Below are 24,188 nucleotides of genomic sequence, written 5' to 3' on the forward strand. Positions count from 1 at the left end.
CGGTCTGCCACTCCTTCGGTACTGTTTCTGTACTCATAAGTCTCATTTATTATTTTTAAATTGTGGAAATACAGTGCTGAATTGGTTCGAACCCATTGGGTCACATGACATGGCTCTTAAACATTAAATGAGACTTTTCAATAAAGCAACTGCCTAATTTTCACCACAATATTCATATACATTACAGGTGTCCCTCTTTTCAAATGTAATAAAACAAATATATAACCTAAAATTGAAAATGGACAACAATTCAATAAAAATAAGGGTGACTTACTTGTGAACGTTTTTTGACTTTCTAATGAAAACATTAATTAATATTCACACAAATATTCAGATAAATGTAAAGAAAACAGAACACATAAATGGTTCCTAGATAACCTGATACAAAAAGTATGACATCCTATGCTCCTATCATTTGTCAGGTTTTCAGTTTGAGTGCAAGTATAACGTAAAGTTATCTGTCACAATCATCACAATGCACATCGGGAAAGGATGCTTTAAGACAGGGCTATTCAACTTCCTTAGCAAGTGGGCCAAATAGGAAAATCACTGGGGGTTTGTGGGCCACACAATACTTTGTCAAGGAATCACTACACATAACTCTTGCTTACAGTAGTGTTAATAGATACTAAAACATTAAACTAGTGACGTGCATCCCTTTTTTTCACTTTAATTGTATCACCATAAATCATTGCAGCAAGAAACCAGTCCATAAAAAAGTCGGAAAGCTTCGGTTACAAGGCTTGACACAAAAGTGCAAAATGTTGCATCTTTAAAACTAAGGAGACATGAGGTTTTTTCCCCCAACAGTTCCATGTCCACTAATGTACAAAACAAGATGCATATAATAAAACAGTATTCATCACATTAACAGTAAGTAGCCCTCTTTATAATATCCTCAACACTTCCAAGCCTACATAAGGTGCTTTGAAGACAACACAAATCCATAAAATGTAATATTAAATGCAAATAGAACATAGTAAAACAATAGCCATCAGACTCACAATAACATTTATATCTTTGAATTGTGTTTACAATTTGCAAAACAGTAAGTAGGCTTGTTTGAATGACCATACAATGAATGACCATAATAACAGATCTGCATACATACCATACATCAGACTTCTTTCATGTTTAGCCTGTTTGAGTCAGTGAGAGAAATTACACTGCTTTGATTTAGCTATTTCAGCATAGTTTGGCTCATAAGTGGTAAGAGCAATCCTGAGACACTCATGCAACTTCTCATTGGTCATGGAGCAACGTGCCCTTGTTTTGATGGCATTCATATGAGAAAAGCTAGACTCACAAGTATAGGTAGATCCAAACGGGGGGTTACGTATTGTAACCCTAGTTATATAAGCACAGACGGAGCCCTCTACTGGATTCTGTGGGTACTACCTCTCAACCGTACTATGCAAGCATTCACCTACTGAGATATCTATAAACGTAGCTGCCCCCTCGGGGCGGGCCTACCTGAATGCGCGCGCAAACTCACCGTATATATATAAGGCGGCCACGCCTCCTGACTGTCATACACCCTCTTCAGCGAGTGGCATAGGACAGACTGCAGAGGTCCTTGAATGCACCGCGGCCACTCTCACGGGGGCAGCGCCTTCGTATTAACACTGTGTTTCACATTCAATTGTGAAACCCATTAATCTGAGCTATTATACCATGCAAGGTGTGTTTTCTGACAACAGCATGTCGGCAATAGCGTCTCTTGAACCCGCATAGTGCTTTGACAGCACTTTCTGCAGTTTATTCCACGTGCGCGCGCCCACCTGCTGGTTCCTTTACTGGAGTTTACAGCGGGGCGGCGAGTGTGGGACAGTGTTCTGTCCTCTGAGGATGAGCAAGAAGCAGCATACGCCAAGCTGCGACTACTCCTCATCCACGTGACCAAGGAAATCGATCCAAAGAGCCTTTCCGTAAACACGGGGGCTCCCAGGAGATCATCACGGTCTTCGGAAAAGTGCCATGCGGCGTGATCCCCCAGGGACATCACACGGCAAGCAGCGGCACCCACCGTAGACCAAGCTATTCATTTCATCTTGCAGAAGAGCAATGAGCGAGACGCCCAACACACCCGTGTTTATTTGCAGCCACCCTGTTACGCGGCAGCGGGGCAGAGGCTCTCTGCCCAACCTACTGCCTGCTATGAGGTGTGATTTGTGCCAAAGAACAGACAACTAAGCTGACTGAGCAGAGAACAAACGTGTTAACGTGCGTTAAAGCCTCCATACATTTTGAATGGGTTGACGTAGAATACAGGCGACGTCACGACGATGTCAGAAGTCACAGTGACGTATCATAGGTGCGCTCAAAGTACGCGCTCACGTGGCGGTGGCGTAACTTGGAAAGCGCTATCTCACCCCTCGATTCCACCGGGTCCGTCTGCGTTGCGTCACGGCTGCGCCGCGGTTTTGGTCCGGTCTCCTCCGGCGTCATACCCTACGAGAGGGGTCTGCCTGCAGGCCTCCACTCTCAGGACATTTCCGGTGTAGGCTCCACTGTCAGGACACCTCCACTCTCAGTACAGGAAGTGACGATTCTGACGAACACGTTTTTTTCCCCGCCCCCCGAAGGACTCGTCTGATGGAAGTTTTCAAATTACAATGGAGACTCATCACGGAGCCGATGAGTCCACTCACCATGCACTTTGGGTCGGCCTTGGTCAAGCCTTTTTGACCCCCCTAGCCTGGTTCTCGTAAAAGTTAACTTAGCCATTTTTCTCTCAAATGACACCATGGAGGAATGTAACACGAGTTGACAGGGGATTCTGCCCGCCTCACGAGTGAGTATTTTCGGACACTTTTTTTCACTTTTCCCCCTATTTCCCCCTATTTTATAATTTTTTTAAGCTATTTCACCCGGTTCCTTCTACCGGGAACACTGCGCGGTCTCGTGTGTCCCCCAACGGCCTGTGTCCAGCCGTTCGACTCTGATGGCCGGGAGGGTGGACTGCGTTGGGGCAGGGGACTTCCCCCACTCTGCGTGTCTCTTCCTTCCCGGGCCGGCCGATATGAAGCGTGACCAAGACGCACCGTCTGACTCAGGGGTCCCACCACGGGTCCCGCAGTGGGGTGGAGGTTCCCGACTGGAACCTCCCCACCTCCGCACCAACCCTGCACTGTTAATTAAGTAATGTTATTGAAGAACTGAAATGCATAAAATTGAAAGTTAATAGGCCTATGTATCATATCCCTCGGCTAGCTGCTAACGGCTATCAATCCTTTTGTAGCTTTTTCTGGTGCCTGAGAGGAGGTTCAACCATGTCCGTTCGACCTCGTGTGGACCCTCTCGCCTTTTCACCACCTTGACGGCGGCTTCGGACGTCACCCGCGCTTTCATCGCCGCCTGGGTGGTGCGCTTCTGGACCCCGTCTCGCCTCGACAGTTTCGGACGTCGCCCATGCCTTCATCGGCCCGTGGGTGGCGCGCTTCGGGAACCTGCCTGGCCTCTCCTCTTACCGCGGCTCACGGTTCGCCCCGTCTGATCCCATCTGACCCTGTGTGACCCTGTCTGGCATCTTCCCTGTCCACGGCTTCTTCCTCCCGGGGATACTGCTCCTGCCCCCCGGGACCCGGCTCCTTCCTCCCGATGACTTCGTGCCCGCCGCCGCTGTGCCCTCGCCTGCGGCCGGGCAGCGCTCCTTCCTGCTGGGGACCACTGGGTTATTCACAACCGTCGCGGCTCAGCGACCCGGCTTTCACCGACTGGCGGGTGATGACTTCATTCGCCACGACGCCTACTGCGGCCCCCTTACAACTTACAACGGCCCGTTCCATCCCCGGTGGGGATGCCCTCGCCCTCGTTAGGGCCCCTACCCTCTCCTGCGGCCCCCTTACGACGGCCCGTTCCATGGCCCGGCCCTCACCTGTAACCCCTTCTCTTCGGCCCCTGTGGTGCTTCCTCCCGGACGCGAGGATTATGCCAAATTTGAATTCTGGGGGGGCTTGTGTGGTGACCACTGTATAACATGTCATAATTCACTCATGGAACTAGTTAAGGGTGTTGTTTCCACACGGGCATATGTGTTGCCCTCCTCCCTTTCTCTCTCTCTTGTTGTCCCGGGGCTGCGACCCAACAACATCTCTATTTCTGCTGCTTATTAAAGCAAGCTTTGTACCTCCATTGCACCGCCTCCGACTCCCTATCTATCGGCACTACAATAATTAATTTGCACAGTGCCTGTAAACCGGAGGAGAAAGCTGGCATTTCTCCTCCTACTTGAAAGACTAGGGAGGGATAGGGTCTGCAAAATTCGTTTATTTTGGGAATGGGCCGGATGCTCTGACCGGTCCACTTCCTGCCCGGCGCCTCTGCAACGCCAGTTGCAATGAATGTAAAAACCTGCGTTTTCTCCGCATCGTCGGATTTAGTGTGATCAGACATTAGTTTTATTTATGCTATTATACATAGGCCTATGCCATTTCGATTTGCAGGCAACCTCTTGTGGGCCAGAAAAATGCCGGATTCGGCCCGTGGGCCACTAGTTGAATAGGCCTGCTTTAAGACTTTATAAAGAGTTGTTCGCTTATATAAGTTGCATGTTTTTCCCTAGTTGCGGACATCTAGCCTACTGACTGTTCCCAAGAAAACAATTATATTCACAATTGTTTTCTAAGTGGCATCTCCCCATCAATGTAAAATGTGTAATAATAACTGCCTCATTGAGTGTGAAACTCGGGGGAAATACTAAATCAGTTCCATTTCTTAAGATCTGTGTTAAAAGAAAAACACCATTTGTATTCAATTGTCAACATGTCAGCTGACTTGAATGCTGAGTTTAAGAGTCACTTAAAAGGGTAGAACCATTCATTTTTTCAGTTAAACATTTTTTATTTCATGGAAATACAACATAACTTCAATCCGTCGCAGGAACCTTGTTGTACATTTTATTATTCTTTTCTCCACTTTTTGTACTTCAAAACATGGTCACTTGTACAACAATATCATAAACAAAGCCTCATGTCACAAATGAAGCCATTGATGACAATAAATTACACTTGCCATGCTAAGGTTTTGAGATGATACATTGGTACCTTCATTTTTACTAGATTAACCTTTAAATGAACAATACGTCGAGTTGAATAAATATGATAAAAAGACACCGGAGTTACAAAAGAAAGTTTGTTCATTCAAAACGGAGCAGAAAAAGATCAAAGGGCAGCTTAGGGATAGTTTCTTCTTAATAATTCATTTGTTTTCCTTCATATGAAAAAAAAATAAGGACACATTTTGCATATTCTGATAACACTGCTAAATCTAAAGCCAACAATAGTAAATACTGACTATATTAGGAAACTGCCCTTTAATGATAGCTGACATTTTTGTTAAGATGTTTCCTTTATGTGCAGAATATGTCATAGGTCTGCTAGATAAACATCATCCATTCACACTCAGAACAGGTTAATCTAGCACTGTCTTTATACAACCTGGAGGTATTTTCTAATCTTCTTCCTTGAATGTTTTTTTTTTACTCTTGAAAAAAGCAAACACATTTGCCCAGATGAAGATGTGTCTTTTCAAAAATTGTAAATAATATCACTGTATTGATGTACAGAATATAAAAAATCTTTTCAACAGACAAAAAATAAACGTCAATGAGATTTTCTTGCAGAGAGGCAAGTATACCGAGGATGAGTAAATTAAAAATATTAATAATTAAAAACAAGAACAATTACAACACTCAACACTTCACTTAGTTCAACAGTGAAATTTACAGTGGAATTGGTACCCAATAAAAATGTGTCGGGAGGAAGCAAGAAAAAACAGATGGTGGGAAGGCGGGAGTGATAAATAAAAGCAAATCAAGAATGCGATGTACCTTTGAAAGCAAGCAGGTGAGGTAAATGCATCATGATAGACACTGTGCACCATGAAACAGGGTAGATCAGATTATTATACAAATGAGTTTGATCACAATAAACAAGTTTGGGCCATAATAGAGGAGACACTATGGTTATTAAGTGGTGCTAGAACAGTTAGTAACTTTAGTAGCACTTAAGTGCACCATGTTAAAATATCTTTATATAACTTAGAAAAATTAGCTCTTCTGTTGCATTATTTTGTCTTTTTTTTTCTTAAACCTTGTTCGATTTTATTTGCTCCTGATTGCCAATTCTGAAAGGCGTTTAGGAGTCCCAACAGCTCGGACTTCAAACAAGTGGCTTCCGATTTTAAGATAGAGATTCTCTTTTGGCATTTGTGTTCAATCCACATGTGTGCAGCGGAAGGAGTGAGACAAGGCATGCATGAGTCTGAGTGAGAGCCACACAGATAGTAAAATAAGGAGAAAAAAAAAGGTGTGAGTATACACTTCTGCCTCTGGCCTGGTCCACTTCGGAGTGCTTCAAGGATTCATAGACAGCCACATTTTGGATAGAGGAACTGTTTGATTGTATTCTATACCCCTAGGAGACCAGGAGGAGGCAGAAATTAGTATCACAGCTATGTTTGTTTTAAGTATGTGTGTGTTCACTATGTGTGAAGGGTGTATTTCAACAGGTGGTAGCCAGGGATTGGTGTATAGGAGGCTGGAAACAGCGAACGTGCTCCACAGTGGAACTGTCCGTCTCCACCGCCTTCATGTACTTGTTGAGGATGGCGAAGATCTCATTGTTAAGGATCTGGTACTTCCTAATGCGGTCCGCCATCTTCTTCAGGGGCTGTGAAGAAAAATAAAAAGGAATAAATCCAACATATCAAGAGATGTGTTTATGAAACGCTAAGGGAGAAAATGAAGGAAAGGTTGGAAAGCGAGAGGTGTTACATCAATTAAATGATATGTGTTTAGCTATAGAGAGAGGGGGCAGAGGGTGATGAGTAATATAAAGAGAGAAACATGGCTTAGAAAAATATCGTTTTTTATCGTTTGTTATTGATTTCTAAAAAGGCGAAATTCTCCCAAAAAAACTGCTGTGTCGCTCCAACAACTCTCTTTTTCTCTGTTTCCTCCAAACAAATGAAGAACATAAAAATCCATCATGTCCTGTGTACATTTTATTTTCCTGATGCTCGAAGTGAATAACATCAGAAGGAACACTGAGGTATACCCACCACATTTTTGATGATCTCATCCTTGCCGTCCTGTCTTTGGACTTTGAGCAGGTGGTAGCAGAAGTCAAAGAGGTCAAAGCGACGCTGCTGTCCCAACAGCACGATGATGGCACAGCCGGCCCAGTTCAGCCCGTCCCCGAAGCACTGCCTGAAAGCCAAGGAAAATATAACTCATTAATGACGTCTGCATTAAAGTGGACAAGCTGAAGAAGTATTAGCAACACGAATTGCAGTTTAGTACAGTTTTTGTGTCAAAAGATTGCAGAAGATGTATCAGGTCTGCATAACTGTGTCATTATCTCCCCTCTTCTGATTCAAGAGTAGGCTATAGTGTTTCTATCAGCTGCTGATGGTGAACGAAGAGTCTGCAAGAAGCAAAGATGGCCTATTTCTTTGTATTATAATCGTTTTCATGAGTATGAGCAGGAAGAGCGTTACATTAGCCCCGAAAAAATCACTTTACCTTTAATACATTTGTCTTTGTCTAAAAATGCCAACTCTTTTCTAAGCTTTAAGTAAAGAATTCTGCAATAATTTGTTTATATCTTTTAACTCAGTAAACTAATTCCGCATTAAATCAAAATAAAAAAAGACAAAGGAATGAAGTCAAAGTAAAATATAACCCATTTGAATACAGTATCGACAAACCAAAACAGAGCTTTAAGTAACACCTTTGAGAGGCACTGCTACACTGAACACTGATCAGGGGCCACTTACTCTGCGGTGAACTCGTGTGTGCCCACTGGGATGCAGTAGACGAACTGCATGGCGCTCCACAGGCGGTGGAACTCCATACACTCGTCGACATGCATCACACCGTTGGTGGGGGGGGGCCCGCGCCACACCCCGTCCTGCAGGAAGCTGCGGATGCGCGTCAGGATGACCTCGAACATGGAGAGGCCGCAGCACAGACGCTCTTTGGTCAGCAGGTCCCCCTCACGGGCAATGGCAATTTGCTGGTAACAAGAACAACCATGATACTTTCTTAATAAAAAATGTCAAAGGAAAGTTGTATTATCAAGTGTTGGATATGAAAAGAAGGAGAAATATATACATCTTTAAGTTTGCTTATAAAAAATGACTTGATATTAACCTGTGGGGTTCCCAACCTCTCAATTAGAGGCACAAGGTGGAGAGGGGCATACTTCGCTTCCAGCCTTTTCATCCTCACCTCCAGACGCTCTCCCTCTGTACAACACAGGAAAAGAAATGTATGAAGATATACATATTGTACAAAAAAACAAACAAATCAATGGGTTCGACTTTTTTTCCACCATCTGCCTTGCATTTAACCCTTTAGTATACCTTTGATGTAGACTCTGGGCAGAATGTTCTGGAAGGGGGCGGCATGGAGCAGGTCACACACTTCTTCCTGGGACTAAGGTTTAAGAAAAACACACCAAAAAGGGTCATTTCAAATCAAAGAACATCACCCACTTTGCTTTACCATGCAGGTAGCCACAAGGATGAAATAGATTTTTAAAGAACCCATCCCCCAACACTCCTAGCTTAATGCATTCATTTAGACCTAAAATGTTAGAAGGATAGCTTATAAAGCATATTGTAGATGCGTAAAGAAATCTGCCATGAGCTCCATGCTGGAGGAGAATTCTGATGATTGACACTATATTTAGCTTATGCAGAGAAGAAGATAAAATGGCTGAATGAATGGGTGTTTATCATGAAGCTATAATGACAGGCAAATTACTGACAGAATTATAAATGTGTCACACAAAATCTAATCTGGTTAAGCAGCATAACGTCAATTTACCATACATCTTAAAGTTGAGGTTGGCAGTTTATGTTTGGAGACATTGGGCAATATTCTATCATTTCTTTGCAATTTGAAGTACTGTAAAACCCTTTTAGATAGCATACTTTGATTTAAGGCGTCGCTAGCTACACATTCGGCAAAGCGTTTCAGAGATGTTTAGAAAATGTTGCTATTTTTCAAACTTTTGTCAAGATACCTTTAGTAACATACCTTTGTTAAGATACCTTTGGTAAGATACTTTTGGTAAGATACCTTCTTATCTTACCATTGCAGACTGGAGCCTTGGGCCTTTTGCTTCGGATAGCAGGAGAATTTACTATAAACCTTTTTCTCTGAAACGCTTTGCCTATATTGTCTATATGTTTCTGATCTGAAGTCTGGTTGCTTTCCAGTGTAAGAAGATGTTGCCAATGCTGGAAGCAATATTTTCCTGCAGGATATTCTGTCTTGAATGAGGTTTTCAACATCTAGGACATGCATGTCTAGTTATCTCTAAAATGATCTGTCAGTCTCCTGGCACAGGCTAGATTGTTTAAAGCCTGAAAACAGAACCAGGAAGAGGTGCAGACGTTTAGTTTTCCCTTAGGCCACTTGATTATTTATACTATAAAAAAGATACAAAATGCTAAATTATTGCCCATTGACTTGTGAAAACGAACTGCCTACCCCGGCTTTAATAAACACTAACCCTTCTGGGTAAAATGTCACTGTGTTAGTAACATTCAAGCTATTTGTGCTATGTTAGGTCATTCTTAATCATCTAGGTGTTTTTCGTGGTGATTGTTAGTCAAGACAACATGCTGTGAGTCAAACTATATGCAGACAGGTAGCCTAGATGGCGCTGAATGAGAAAAGAGCCATGCAAATGGTAGAAAAAGCAACACACACAGACTTACAAGTAGTCCAAACTAACATACAGACAAACACTGTACACACACAGATCAGTGCTGCCTGACAGAAATGGTTGGTAGAGTGACAGTTGCGTAGATGTATGTAGACATGCACCAGCAAGAGAGCCAATAGAGTGTAAAAGAAGAAGAGTTAAGCACAAATCTGTACCAACAACCAACCAGAAATATACCAGCACCTCATCCATGGAAGAAAAGGACATTAGAATTAGATTATATAGCAGCCAAATATTTTTTTTATATATATTTATGTCTCTTTTGAGCAAATTTCGTGCTTCAAATTCAGATACCTTTTTCAGGTTTTTGTGTGAAAAGGGACATTTCACTTAATTTCAAATAAAATCAAAGAGTAAAACTGTCTTAGTCCCTTTGCTTCCATGGCTGACTGGGGGTGAAACCATGTGTGCAAAACTAACATAGTGGGAAAAAAAGAATATATAGAAACAAAGCAGCCAACACCAACAAGAGATAAAAAGAGGGAGAAAGTCATTCAGTGTCTGGGTTATTTTGGAACCAAAGAGAAAGCCTAAATCCTTACCACCTGAGGGAGTAGCCAGCGTGTAATGAAAAATAAAGTTGCAATTCAGAGATTAAAAAACACATCAAAGATCAAACAAACTTTGGGGGCACCTGGACTGGTCGACTGACAGTTTTAGGCACCCAGGTTATTCGCCCACACAAAAACATGGCAGTGCAGAAAGCTACACTAAGGGATTTGAACAGTGTAGAGATTAGGAAAGCAGTGGAATAAGCAGACAACAAAGACTGCAACGCAAGTTATAATCATCATTTCAAAACAACAAAGAAAAAAGAGGAAGCTAGAGTAGCGTCATACAGTAATGTAATAGTTTAAAGGGAAAAACAAAAGGAAATGTCGTACCAGAGCTTGCTCGATGAGAAGGCAGAAGAGGATGGCGTTTCCCACCTCCCTTAGGCTCTGGAAGACATCTGTCTTCAGCTCAGCATACTCAATGATATCCTTGAGCTGATGGTGGAAGAACTCCAAGATACCTGAAATGGCAGAAATTAAATTAAAGCCATGATACCACACAAAAAACCCCACATTTTTGCTAAAGCTAAATCTGCCGAAGTGCCCTTGAGCAAGGCACCTAACCCCCAACTGCTCACTGGCGCCGGCTAGACTGGCTGCCTCCGCTCTGACCTCTCAACTGCATGTGTGCATATAACTGTGTGTGTATTTGTATATGTATGTGCATGTTCTAAAAAGTGTGTACTGTGTGTACTGTATGACCTGTATAGAAAACGCATGTGTGTGTACGACAGAGTGGAAACTGAATTTCCCTCTCGGGGGATTAATAAAGGTCCATCTTCTCTTCTCTTCTATCACCCTTTTATTTCTTGCAGTCAAGCAGTAGGCAGCTGCTAATACCTCATTGGTCATTGACCCACATTTTAAGCATCGCAGCAGATGGAGGATCATTAGCTGCTGACATAGATGACACGCAGTAATCCAGGTACAGTACATCAGTAATCTGGAGATTACTATGCCCTCCTCATAATAGGTATATGCCATCTGAGTGGCCTCTAATCTGTACACACAGCAACAGGTAAGTAGTTCAAAACACATTTTATTTTATCGGATGTTCATCCTGAGCTCCTATAATAGGTATACAATGAACTGTGTAGGCAAATCCCAACACTCAGACCTATGAATAAGAAAGCATGTCCTTTGAAACACATTAAAAACAAATGTTTGATTAGTTGCCATTACAGCATAAAATCATGCATTATATTATATCACACTTTCAATCTTTGCTTCAAATAAATCCCCATATCATTTAACATACAGAATTTTTAGTCCGTTTCTTTTCAACTCCCAAAATCATAAGCTCCTGTCTCCAGTGTTTCTGTAGAGATGTCCAGAAATTAATAATGAATATTGAGCAGTTTCAGGTTTGAATTGGTTATAAGTTTCAACATATATTGTTAAATATATTTTTTAAACAAACATTTCTGACCTCTAAGGACAACAGACTGTTTTGAGGTGAAGCACGATGGCTAAATAGGACACTATTTACTACATTTGAAAGCATTTCTGGCCTTTATTGTGGTTCTTTATTGCACTTTGACAAACAAATCACTTACAACTCTTTTATGTGTTTTTTTTTCATAATATATGACACCACCTATCCCAAACTTGATTACATTGCAGCAAAATTGCTATTTTCCCACATTGGCTTGTTAACACCCCTCCTAACTGCTGGCTGTTAGATTATTGTTGATGCAGCGGTTCAAATGTCGTCAGCATTTTTCTTCTGCTGGCTGTGAGCTGTAAACACCTAACTGCTGCTTCAAGTGATAGCTTTTTCCAGTAATGTTTCCAAGCCCTGACTGCTCTCAAAGAAGTAGCACTAAACACTAGAGTGCTTAGCAAGGAGGAGGAAAGAGCTATTGTTAAATTGGGAATGGGATAGCGTTGAAGTGTACGGAACGTTGCCACAAATTAAATTAACTGAACCCAATAGCACATTAATATAAATCTGATTTGAGTCTCATTGAGTGTGCGTCTTTTTGATATGTCCACCAAATACATGGGAGTTGATGTTGCAAATACATATATGTCCCTACATATATGTATTTGCCTGAACAGTAGGGCCTATGGACTCACCTGGGGAGCCGTACTCATGACGCGGCAGGCGGCAGATCTTGGGCATGACTTCGATCAGTGTTTTTACGTACTGCAGGATGGTGCCCTGTAACTGCAAAGTTACATAACAATATAGATAGTTAAGGCTACAGGGAAGACAACAAAACAGCTAGAATCAAGCACACTGAGGAAGGAACCATGTGCGGTGGAAAATGGAGATAAATACCAGGCTCTTGACAATCTTGAGCAGCTCCTCCATCACTACAGCGATGCCTTGGTAACCAAGGAGACGGCAGATGGTCTTGAAGTGGGGCGGGCCGACAAAGTTTCTGTAAGAGCTGTATATGTGGGAGTAGGCAATGTTCAGAGGCTGAGAAGAGAGGGAGAGAAGAGAAGATGTGTTAGGAACAGAAGGAAGACGGGTCTTAAGGAAAGTCTGTCCAATTTCAAAACATCAGTGGCCCCATACCTTGGACCCATACAGGTAGTAAGGCTGCACGTTGGCTGGCTTGTCTCTTTGAGGCTCCTGAGTGAAGGGAATGGCTGTACGTACAAAGCTGATGAGAGGAAGCAACGTTAATAACCAAAAGATTGAACAAAATCTTCCAAAGAAAAAAAAGAGAAGAATCTCTGCAACTGAACTTACCGGTTTGTAGATCCGTTGTAGCAGTAGTTGGGGAGGAAGTCGAAGTTGAGCTCCCAGAAAACGTGGAGCGTGATTCGTCCGTAGGGGGCGGAGACGTTGTGGTTGGCCTCGCGGAACATGGCGTCGAAGCTGTCCAGAGTCAGGTGCTTGCAGAGGAGCCGGTGGGTTAGTCTGTTGATCTCCAGGAGCCACTCCAGCTCCTGGAGGGGAGAGATACGGGGAGTAAGAGAATGGAAAGTTGAGATGGGAGGGTATGTAAATTATAAATGTATAACCTGTTAACAATGTGGTCAGTAACCTAATCACAATATTAAAAGTAGAGTCCCTTTATTACTTTCCGATACTTTCAAATGACCTTAATACCAAATAAAGAAAAGACAAAAGATATATCAATAAGATAACTTATTTTAACTTTATACACACTTGTGTATTCTGTAACAAAACAATCTCTTTGTAGATGCAGACAATGCTTATATCCTGGTCAACAGCTTTTTTTAGAATGCAGAGTTATTTAGAGAACTATTGGTATTTGGGATTACACCGCACGGTATTCAACTCCAGGTAGGGCCTGTAAGTGAGTAGCATGCTAAAAAGCAGAAGTTGGAGAAGAGGAACTATTCTTCCTCTAGCCTTGTATTTACCTGTCATAGCAAAAAGAGCTGCATTCCAAACCACTTACTTTTAACGTTCAGTGTGTACTGCAGCTACCCTTACAAATGACGTACTGTTGCATTCATTATGCAAAAAGAAAATGTTTAACTAAAAAAAAAAAAAAGATTATATGGATATAATAATAATAACAACAACAACAACAATAATAATAATAATAACTGTTATCATAATTATCTTAATTATCATAGTTTATATAAAAATAGGATGAGAAATTAAACTGTCTTGTTATCTGAACATGGAGTTTGTTTTACTTTATTATTTTCTTTTCACCCTGGAAATGGGTGTATGTATACGTGTACATATGTATGTGTATGTAAATATAGAATTTTGTTTAATTGTGCGCAAATTAAATGACTGATTTATATTCTTTCTTTATCCTGCAACTGGATAAAGTGGATACCGGGTGGGCTACCTCTGTATATGCTTTCTGCCCTCCAGCTTCTACTAATTTGGTTTGTTTGTCGGATATATAACGTGTTTAATATTGAAAAAGTTGAATAAAGAAAAAATAATAATAACATGCTTGGAATTGAGTTTGGTCAGAGTAGCCCAAAAACGGTGTGCTCATGTGCATGTCTTGTTTAAAATGCATTTCAACACTATAGTCCTGCTAATAATCCCCCCCAGAGATGTCCCTGTTGTGATCTTACCACGATGGAAGTGAGGTCCTCGCTCTCAAAGCGGCTGATGGCGTGGTCCAGGGACTTGTACATCGCTGCCGAGATCCTCTGGGTGATCAGACGGTTCAGGTCAATGGAGCGGCCTAACAGCTACAAGACACAGGATGGATGGTTAAGAATAACAGTAAAACACACAAACAAGAAGGTGCAGAGGACAGTTTTCATGTCTCCCATACCTGAACGTGTCTCTGTTTGAGCAGCGTCTCGTAGCGGTTTGAGGGAGGGTACGGGATGATCACGCCATAGTTTTTACACTCTGCTCTGAAGCGCTTATCTAAGAGGACGCTGTGGAAACAAATGTGATTTAGAAAATACAGAGTGAACAAAAAAAGAAGCATATACAGAGGAAGTCACTTCTCCTACCTTCCAGCCATTGCTTTGTAGTAGGCAAATATCTGATCAGCTAACTTGTAGACAAACTGGTCGAAGCAGAGGTTTACCTAAGAGCAAAGAAAACACTATGAGGTCACAGAGGAAAAGATCAATGCATTGTATTCGAAATGTATTCATCTTGTGGCTTACCTCAGCCTCGATTTCATCATAAAGGAACTGCTTCTTGAACTTAGTGAGAGCGTAGTAGCCGCTGTCGTTATACAAGTCTAGAGGATACAGCACATATCTGGAGGAGAAAGAAGGGTGGTTATAATAATGTCAATTTTCGTGAGTTAAAAACATAACGTGAGTTTTGGGCTGGAAGTGTTAGTCTTACTCCATCATGGAGGGCTCCTTGGTCTCCAGGATGTGGTCGGTGAGGATCCAGGGCATGGACATCTCAATGGGGAACTGGATCCTGCGACCCATGGTCAGCTCCAGGAAGAACTCTCTGAACCACAGCTGGGAAAGGTCGCAGCACTGCTGCAGGGCCTCTGCACCAGCGAGAGACAATTATTAAGATCTAGAGGTATTACAGCTTGTTGAGAAAATACTGAATGTACTCCTTCAAGGACAGAGGTGCAAATGATGACAAAGGCCCAAGTGTAACAGTGTATGTGGCAGGATGTATGATTACCTAGAAGACCATCAGGACACACTGTTTTAGGCATGATAGCTATGTGACAACAATTAACATGATGAGTAATATGGCATATGATCATTTCTTACCTGGGCCTTAGCTAATCTGAACAAAACAATGTATACTGCTTTGAAAAGGTATTTCAATTTTGTTTTACTGTGTAACACCCTCTCTTGTATATAGGCATGTGAAGGAAACTGTTCTGGGAACTAGTTGTCCCATATGCTCTGTATGTGATGACTACTTCCATTCTTGCAAGGATAATAAATACTTGTTCATGATTATTGAAACTCAAGCATGTGACGAGTGAGATTTTTCAAACATAACTTATTTTAAACACATGGGAATTGTGGAATTTCTTGCTATATGTTTTACAAAGTCTTTGTCATTTTTTGTCTCCACTCACCGCTGAAGTTGAGCAGGTGTGTGAAGAAGAAGGAGTGTTTGTGGAAGTCTTCTATGGCCGTCACTATGGGTCCATCCAGGCTGCTGCGGAGAGTCTTCTTGGAGCCACTCTTATCTGCTATCAATGACTCCAGCATGGTGCGCACCATGTACAGCTGGAGAGGGACAAACATAGGAAAACATTCGTTATTTTCTGGTCATACTTTGATGTAGCATGGGGTTCATTCAAAATAAAAATGTGCACTTTTTTAGGAGGATATGAAAGGGAAACATCTATTTTTGACCTTCAGAATAAAAGCCTTACTCAAAAGAGAAACTAAATACTAAAAAACATATTTTTTGCAAAAGCGTATTAATATGTGCAGTAACACATTAAGTGACTCAGTAAGTTAGAAGATATGTGAACATTAGAACAAATGCATTTCATCCCCCCTGTTTGAGCCATTGCACATAAGTGAATATCTTCAGTGAAATATTATGTTTACATTCAGAATCAACATCATGCTGTTTTGGCTACATTTCCCCTGAGCACCCTGATCTCTTGTCATGATGTCATACCTGTGTGCTAGAGGGTCCTACAGCCCTGCGGGGCACTTTGATGTCAAATCCACCTTTGGGGTCCTTTTCCCCCCTCAGGCAGGGGTCATTTGGAGGTTCCCTCGCCCCATCCCAGTCACAGACAGTCTTTCGAATGGCCTGAAGAACACTATAGACAAAGAAAACAGTGTTATAGAAGTGCTTTGGGTCTTTAGGAGTCCCACAAAAGCCATGAGGGTACATTTAAAGCGATCAGATAGTCACCGTACCTGATGAGGACGTTCTTCTTCTTGCGTACAGCCTGGCGCAGAGGCTCTCTGAGGGTCATCTGGGCAAAGTCCTGCAGCGCTGCGTAGATGGTGTTCCTGATAGCCTGGTTAAACACTGACTCCATTCGGCCCATCAAAACCTAGGCAGATCATAACAACATTATCATCCTCCCTTTCATTTGGGCTACTGACCATCAAGTTGGGACACAGGAACAATATATATTGACATACTAACATAAAGGGAAATACATGTATTCAGAAAATGAAGTGAGCGGTCAAAGGATTAGTTCACTAAAGATGACTTCCAGACATGTTTTAAAGCAATACTTTAACCCCAAGTGGCCATTTTTTTAAATCAGTTAATAAATCTCAAGTCACAGTTAGAATTGTTTAAACACTTTTAGTGTTGCTAAGTAAAATATATATGGTTTACAAATCATTGAAGATGCTTACATGTACTGTTCTTTTTATATTCCATTTACTCCATTTCCCTCCAGGATCAAAACGAGCCAGTTGAACAGTTTCTGCATTTCCATTCAAATACCTGCTTAGTATTTAAAAGATGACCATTTGCTGTTTGGAGCATAAAGAAGGAGCCACTAAGGGTTGCCAGTGTTTTACCTGTAGTCCTTTGATCATGGCAATGACCTCCACCAGGGCAAATTTCTCCTCACTGGTGTAATTGTATCGCGTGGCTCGTTCGTACTCCTCCGCCGTGCCAGGACAGTCCTTGTTACAGAATTTATCTGTGGGATGGACCAGCTTCCACGAGTACTGGAGGAGACGAGGAGAGTTATAAATAGATCAGAGATACTACGATCAATGGCAAAACCAAACACTTTTCATACCGAATCCCTCGCACAATGCTAATGCCTGTCCCACACAAACTCAGTGTTTCACTTACAACTTCCATGACGTGCGTGCTCCACTTGGACAGCAGCTGCAGACCCCTCAGAGCGAGGTCGAACAGCTCTCTGTACTCCTCGTCGGACTTCTGGCTGTCCAGGCCCGAGCCCGTCACCACCTCACTGTTGCTGTAGCGCGCCAGCTCCGAGATGAAGCGGATGTGGTCCTCCCTGATCTGCACCATCTGCTCGCACAGATTGTACTGCGGGGAGATGCTGCTCTGGGTGCACGTCCACCTGGGCACAAAATAGAGAGGGTGGAGGGTTAGTGGTGGGCGGGGGCAGATGGCGTGGTGGCCAAGAATTACTGGTTTTGTCTACCATAAATGTCCACATTCTGACCAATCACACATGGACCCACGTGATGCCGGTACAAGGGGCTTGCCATTAATCAAATAGTGGAAATAAATTAGGGTTAACGCCGTTTCCAACTAATTATTTTTGGGGTTTTGGCTTTTTTCTTTAGTGTGTAATAGTAGTAGTGCATGTCTAAATTGTTAAGTAAGGAAGTAAGGAGTACAATTAAAGACAGATGCACAGCTGACAGTTCACAATCTTTTTGACAATTAAAGGAAATGTTATATCCAAGCATTTCTGCACTTTAGACACATCCTCTTACTTGGATTTGTTCTCTTCATAATGGGCACTCGTCTCGATGTAGCGGGAGAGCTCTATCTGCATGTCTCCAAAAAGAGGCACCACTTGAAGCTGAAACACAGAGGAAACAAATGTCACATTCATCTCATGCACACAAATTCAACTCTGGATGAAAGAGATGCAGGAAAAGCAAAAAGCCTTACTTTGAAGAACTTGTCAATCTTGCTCAGGTTGATCCTCTTTTTGGCGTCGAGTTTATAGATATTACTCACGTTCCCATCCATCAGGTACAGACCAAAGCCCATCACCTGACACACACACAGAGGTGGTTTGTTTTACGTCAGCTGAAGGACATGTAGCCGGCAGAAGATCACACTTTGACTGTTATGTTGGCAGAAAGAAAAGATGTACGTACCTTTAGCAGCATGTGTTTCTCACTGGGTGTTAAATACATCTTGTTCTCATAATAGTCTACACAGATGTTGACTATGTCTGCCAGAAGCTCCTCGTAGCCAGGAATCACCTCCAACTGTTGATGCAGGCACTACACACAGAACAGAGATGGAAAACGGGTCACCTTCACATCAATTCATTTACACATATATAACAGAAAGGGATCATTCTGTACGAAGATAAATAATACTGCATTTACAATGAAACTAAAGAAAAGCACCTTTGATACAATTACAGAAAAATGTTTGTTTGATTATGATACGTTTTTATTTTTGAAATGGGCTTTTAGTCACTGAAAAAAACAGATTGTTTTAGTAAATGTACCATGCATTATTTTTATTAAACCAAACATATGTTTGAAATGATTATAATTATGTTTACATTTTAAATGAACTACCAGGTTACAGTCAAAAAACAATCATCTAAAACAAATGTTCTTCTTTTGTATTTCCCATCATTATTTGAGCAAATGTGAAAGTTTAATACCACTTGTTCAGCAGGTCACCTGTTGATATGAAGAGCTAAATGGCTTCATAATATTCCTAACATTATCCTTCGGAGAGTAAAAATCTCATCTCATGTGATTGTGTAGCAAGGCACAAAGTGTTTTGAGCAACACAAAAAAGGAAGCAGCCTTGAAACTACAGTTAAGTGAACACAAACTCTAGTTATTTCAAAAGGTAATCAGCTATAATCCATATGTTTACCATACCCTACAGAGTCTGCACACCAACCTGAGTGATCCTGTTGTGGTTGGCTAAAAACATGGAGAGGTTTTGGGACTCCTGGATGGACTGAGGGTCGGCCATCTTCCTCAAGAATTGAGCTGCCCTGGAGGCGGGAGAGGAGGTGATGTTGAACAAAAAAAATGACTGTAATGAAGTATTCTAAATTAGCAGTCTTTTGTATTTTGGTTCATTACCTTTTGTAGGCAGAGTGATCGTTCTTAACGCTACACTTCATGTTCTTCAGTTCGTCCAGCACTGCAAACATGTTGATGAATTTTCCCAGAGTGAGCAGGTAGGCCTCAGACACAAAGTCCTTCCTTCTCTCGGCGTGACACAGACGCTTCACTTCGCTACAGAAACGTTCTATGGCTTTCCGCTGTAAGACAAAGGAATCAGGATATAGGGAATCATTAGAATAAAACACAAGAACACTATCTACAAAAACACACCTGACATGCAAATTCAACATGCAAAGGATAATTTGCATCATCATTTGAGCCCAATTTTAGCCGACTATGACTCTTACCCTTATCTGGTTCATTTAAATCATAAGGTATAAAATACAACATGATGTGGCCTAGTCTCACCTGGAAGTACATGAACTTCATGAGCTTGGTCACTTCAGGTTCTAGCACCTCCACGGTTTTCTCATAGATCTCCACTCTGTTGGGCTGCTCGTTGCATTTCACCTAGCAAAACACAAGAGGGCGTCATTTTACAACATGATCTTGCAGCAGGACAGTGTGTTTAGTTCATGCACAATTCATGCTATTATTTTATTTTTTTTCCCTCACCCAAGGTTTAATTGTTCCATATATATATGTGTTTTTATTATGTGCCATGGTTACATTTGGGAAATCCTATTATGTGCAATAATAATAAAACGTGTTTTTTTTCTCCACTGCTTCTGATTAGGTCATCACAGTAAAGAAGAAGGATCTTAATCTACATCTACAAAATGAGCCTTTGTATACCAATTTGATAGAAACTGTATATCAACAACAAGACCTTCCTCAAGCAAGAACAATTATGTTTACACGAAATTTGAAAAGGAAAGCGAAAAAAACAAGATGAAGTAGGGTTACATATACAAATGGTCATTTGGAGGATGAAGTACTCAGTGGCTGAATGACATCATGTCATTTGTCCAAAGCGACTTACATACTCAATACTGTGGGCAATCCCCACAGGAGCAATTTGGGGTGAAGTGTCTTGGCCAAGGACACAACGACGTGCTGACTGCAGTGGGATTTGAACCTGTGACCCCTTGATCCGAACACCAACCCTCTATCCACTGCACCAGACGCCTCCATCAGGTTTGGTAACACATTTCGTGTTAAGCAACCTCTACCATACTGAAGCTACACATTTCAAAAAGACTTTGTCTATGTTAAAGGTGACACGTTATCAGGAACTTACAGGTGGACAAAACCAAGTTGAAAATCAAAGTGTTGAACACTATAATTCATGTCATAGAAGTGTTTCAGACTCAGTCAGCTGAGCAAGCTCTGAGCGCAAAGGAAAGGGAACATTTGACATGGATGCAATACAAGCAAAGGATAAGGTATCTTGTTAAAAGCGAGTGTGGTGAATATGTGTGAGTATAATGTGTGTGTGTGTTACCTGGGGAATGGCTCTGGAGCAGCTTCTCCAAGTGTAAAGCATCACAGCGTACTCATGTCCTTCCTCTAGCATTTCATTCTGCACAAATGGATAAAATAAAATAAAGTTACCATACATTTTTAAGAGGGATAGCCTCATTTGAACCAAACGACATATATATGCACCTTCATAAAAAAATGATGTATGTGTTCAGTAATTACGATTGTGTAATGGAACAGACAATACGGGTAAAGATTAATATCTATGTAAGTGCAGAGTCATGATATGTGTCTAACTCCTTTGTCTGGTATAAATGGAAATGTTGCATAGCCACTTGACAGCCAACATTTTTCCTACGTCTTAGACCAGGCACATATTCCAGGATGAATGGGGCATGATAAATATTTAAGCAAGGGAACATTTACTTCCATTCAGAAGTAGTGTGAGACAGATTTCTCAATCAGGCTATTAGGGATGTAACGATATATCGAATATCACGGTAAATAAATGTCTCAATACCGTCGTGAGGCTGACAAAATCTACTGCGATATTTTAAATTATTTTAAAATATATATATATAATTATTTTTTATTTTTTTTAGACCTTTATTCAACCAGATGATCCCATTGAGATCATCAATCTCTTTTTCAAGGGAGACCTGTCCAACATAGCAGCAAGTAGGTTACAACATGAACATAAAACAACAGATAACACAAAAGGACATTGTATTTACAGGGCTACATTTACACACCTAGAGACATTGACAAGTACCAACAGTATATTTATATCTCGCCCTGTCAATAAGCCTCACCTTCTTAGCAAAAACGGTATTGTTTTTGAAGTGGTGGAGAGACAATGCGCAGTTTTACCCACTGCGGTCACCCATGGCCAAAGCATATCTCTCTTTCCCAGCAACATCAGTACCAAGCAAGAGAGTTTTTTCCACAGCAGGGGATATTGTAAACGCCCAAACATCCCAGCTTTTACCTGGAAATGTGGACATGCTCATATTCCTAAAAGATAACCTTGATGATGCTGAGTGAGTGACTTAGAGTTGAGTTACTTGAAAAACTAAAGTGAAACTTGATTTATTCTATTGCAGGGTCGGATTATTATATTGTTGACACTTTAAAATACTACTATCCTACTAAAATGCTGTACAAATCAGATTTATTATTTAATAAATTAAAAAAATTAAAAGAATAAGAAATACATTTTTTTCTTTATTTTTCAATATCGCGATAAATATCGTACCATGGACTTTTTATTGCGATATTATCGTACCGTGAGTTTTTGGTATCGTACATCCCTACAGGCTATGGCTAAAGAGAGGAGTGTCCTCAAATAGATAGGCTTCAACCTCAGTGGGAATTCCTGATTAAATAAGGTTAAGTAAAGCGCTACTTCCCCTCTTTGCCAGTCAAATCACACTCTCTGCTCATTCACCATCAGGGGAAAGAGGTTTATTGGTTCATTGCCTGCCTCATTGTGAGAAGGTGGTGTGTGTGTGTGTGTGTGTGTGTGTGTGTGTGTGTGTGTGTGTGTGCCCGGCCACAGGCCTAGCCAAATCCTTACAAAAGAGCCAAATGATAATCAATTCACAAACAAACAAGGCTCTCTTTAAGGGAGTGAGGCTGCTTCCCAGTTGTCTTTGTCTTTACTGAAAGGGGAACACAAACTATTCAAGATAGACAACAAAAATTGATTCAACCAATCTGATATAAAAGAACAACACGATGGCAAGACATGGCATGTTTAATTACTTAAACTGGTGCAATTTTCTCACCATGCTGGAGTGGACCGTAGCTTGCTCTATATAACGGGCGATGCCAGTCACAAATGCATTCCTGTCTTCAAAGTTGGTGTCAAAATTTGCCTGCAGAAGGAGAGAGAAAAGCGTGAGAGGGGTATATTGAAAATGGCTTTGTGTGATAGTGGGTGGAGGTGAAAGCGTGTGGGAGTGTGTACCTGGTACATAATAGAGGAGGGGGGGGGTTCAATGCATGGCTGCTGGTCCGGGAGGGGCAGCTCCTCCAGCAGGTCCACATTGGACAGGGCATCCTCCAGGGTCACGTGGGTCGTCATGGTAACAACAAGGCGTCACTCACACAACACCCCAGTCTGAGAGAAATAAAGAAAAAGAAAGAGCGAGAATATGAGATAAAGTTTCATAAAAAGCTCCATTACATAAAGTAAAAACGTGCAAAATAAGACTGAATAATAGGACAATAGGGGCTCATTCTGACGTTGCTGGGTGGTACATGGAAAGACTTTGTTATAGATTTAATAAAAGAGAATATGATTTGGATGAATGAATATATCCATATAGAATCAGAACAGCTGAAAATGATGTATGCCAAGGATGCATAAAAAGAATGATTGAGCTAAAGTAATGGATGAACAGTTGAAATAGATTAATTAAAGTAATAGATAATCTGTTAAAATAGTTAGCTAAATTGTGACCTAAAAGTAATGGATACATTGTTGAAATAGTAAGCTTAACGTAATGGTTGAAATAGATAGCTACATTGTTAGTTAAAAGTACAGATAACCCGTTTAAATATTAATCTAAATCTTTAGCTAAAATAAATGGATACATTGTTGAAATAGTTAGCTTAATTGTTACCTGAAACAAATGGATCATCTATTAAAATCTTTAGATAAATCTTTAGCAAAAAGTACGCCTAATGGAAAAAAGTTTGATAGTTTAAATAGTCAACTAAATAATTAGCTAAACATTAAGGATAAGTGGAACAAATAGGTGTCTAATTAGTTAGCTATAGGTTATAGAACAATTGTCGTATTAGCCAATATTAATTTAAAAAAATGAAATAGATAGATAGACAGTATAGAATAAACAGATGAAATAGATTTATATTTTGTTTTTAAATGTTATTTGATAACTGGTTGAAACATCCAGCTTCAGAGGAGAAGTTGCAAAATCAATATATGAAATGCGTCAGTAATGTGAAATATCAAAATGTCAATGTTTGCTTGTACTCAGATTCTAGTGCTTATCACTCATAAACAAGTTCAGCAAAAATGTATCTTTCCGTATTCCACTTCCTCATCTGAAACCCTGTCTTGCTATGTGGTGCAGTCTATCTGTGTGTTCACGACGCACCTGTATCCTCTCCCATTTCACTATACTGTACGTCAATATCAAACTTTCTACTCTGCGGAAGTAAAAGGGCAGAGGCCCGTCACTGTTTCCGTTTCACCTTTTCATTTGACTAGACTAGAGGCATACTTGAAGCGTACAAATCTTGAAATGCCAAGACCTGGAAATCTCATTGATTATAGAGAGGTGTAGAATGTTATTGCACTGAA

General features: G+C 41.1%; 1 protein-coding gene and 1 long non-coding RNA gene across 3 annotated transcripts in view; one reads left to right on the forward strand and one right to left on the reverse strand.

Moving 5' to 3' along the window:
• Positions 1-5,210, forward strand: LOC307031372. The gene is made up of 2 exons (XR_013805936.1): positions 1-3,141; positions 3,242-5,210. It is a non-coding gene; the product is annotated as an uncharacterized lncRNA (long non-coding RNA).
• The window catches only part of cyfip2 (cytoplasmic FMR1 interacting protein 2), a 24,458-nt gene continuing 5,154 nt past the window's right edge, over positions 4,885-24,188 (reverse strand). The window contains exons 2-30 of one of the 2 annotated variants that reach the window (XM_079668437.1): positions 22,827-22,979; positions 22,645-22,734; positions 20,880-20,957; positions 19,844-19,945; positions 19,451-19,632; positions 19,263-19,359; positions 18,491-18,619; positions 18,279-18,383; positions 18,098-18,186; positions 17,478-17,715; positions 17,195-17,347; positions 16,574-16,713; positions 16,326-16,473; positions 15,769-15,922; positions 15,060-15,216; positions 14,873-14,969; positions 14,714-14,790; positions 14,527-14,635; positions 14,321-14,440; positions 12,999-13,198; positions 12,822-12,909; positions 12,579-12,722; positions 12,374-12,464; positions 10,625-10,755; positions 8,368-8,440; positions 8,156-8,250; positions 7,780-8,018; positions 7,063-7,210; positions 4,885-6,671 (exon numbers count right to left, since the gene is read on the reverse strand). In XM_079668437.1, the coding sequence (XP_079524563.1) occupies positions 6,504-6,671; positions 7,063-7,210; positions 7,780-8,018; positions 8,156-8,250; positions 8,368-8,440; positions 10,625-10,755; positions 12,374-12,464; positions 12,579-12,722; positions 12,822-12,909; positions 12,999-13,198; positions 14,321-14,440; positions 14,527-14,635; positions 14,714-14,790; positions 14,873-14,969; positions 15,060-15,216; positions 15,769-15,922; positions 16,326-16,473; positions 16,574-16,713; positions 17,195-17,347; positions 17,478-17,715; positions 18,098-18,186; positions 18,279-18,383; positions 18,491-18,619; positions 19,263-19,359; positions 19,451-19,632; positions 19,844-19,945; positions 20,880-20,957; positions 22,645-22,734; positions 22,827-22,943 (3,759 nt within the window). In that variant the 5' untranslated portion in view covers positions 22,944-22,979 and the 3' untranslated portion in view covers positions 4,885-6,503. The other variant, XM_079668438.1, reaches the window with a different exon arrangement.

The sequence above is a fragment of the Notothenia rossii genome (assembly GCF_949606895.1).
Source record: "Notothenia rossii genome assembly, chromosome: 3".
Classification (NCBI taxonomy): domain Eukaryota; kingdom Metazoa; phylum Chordata; class Actinopteri; order Perciformes; family Nototheniidae; genus Notothenia; species Notothenia rossii.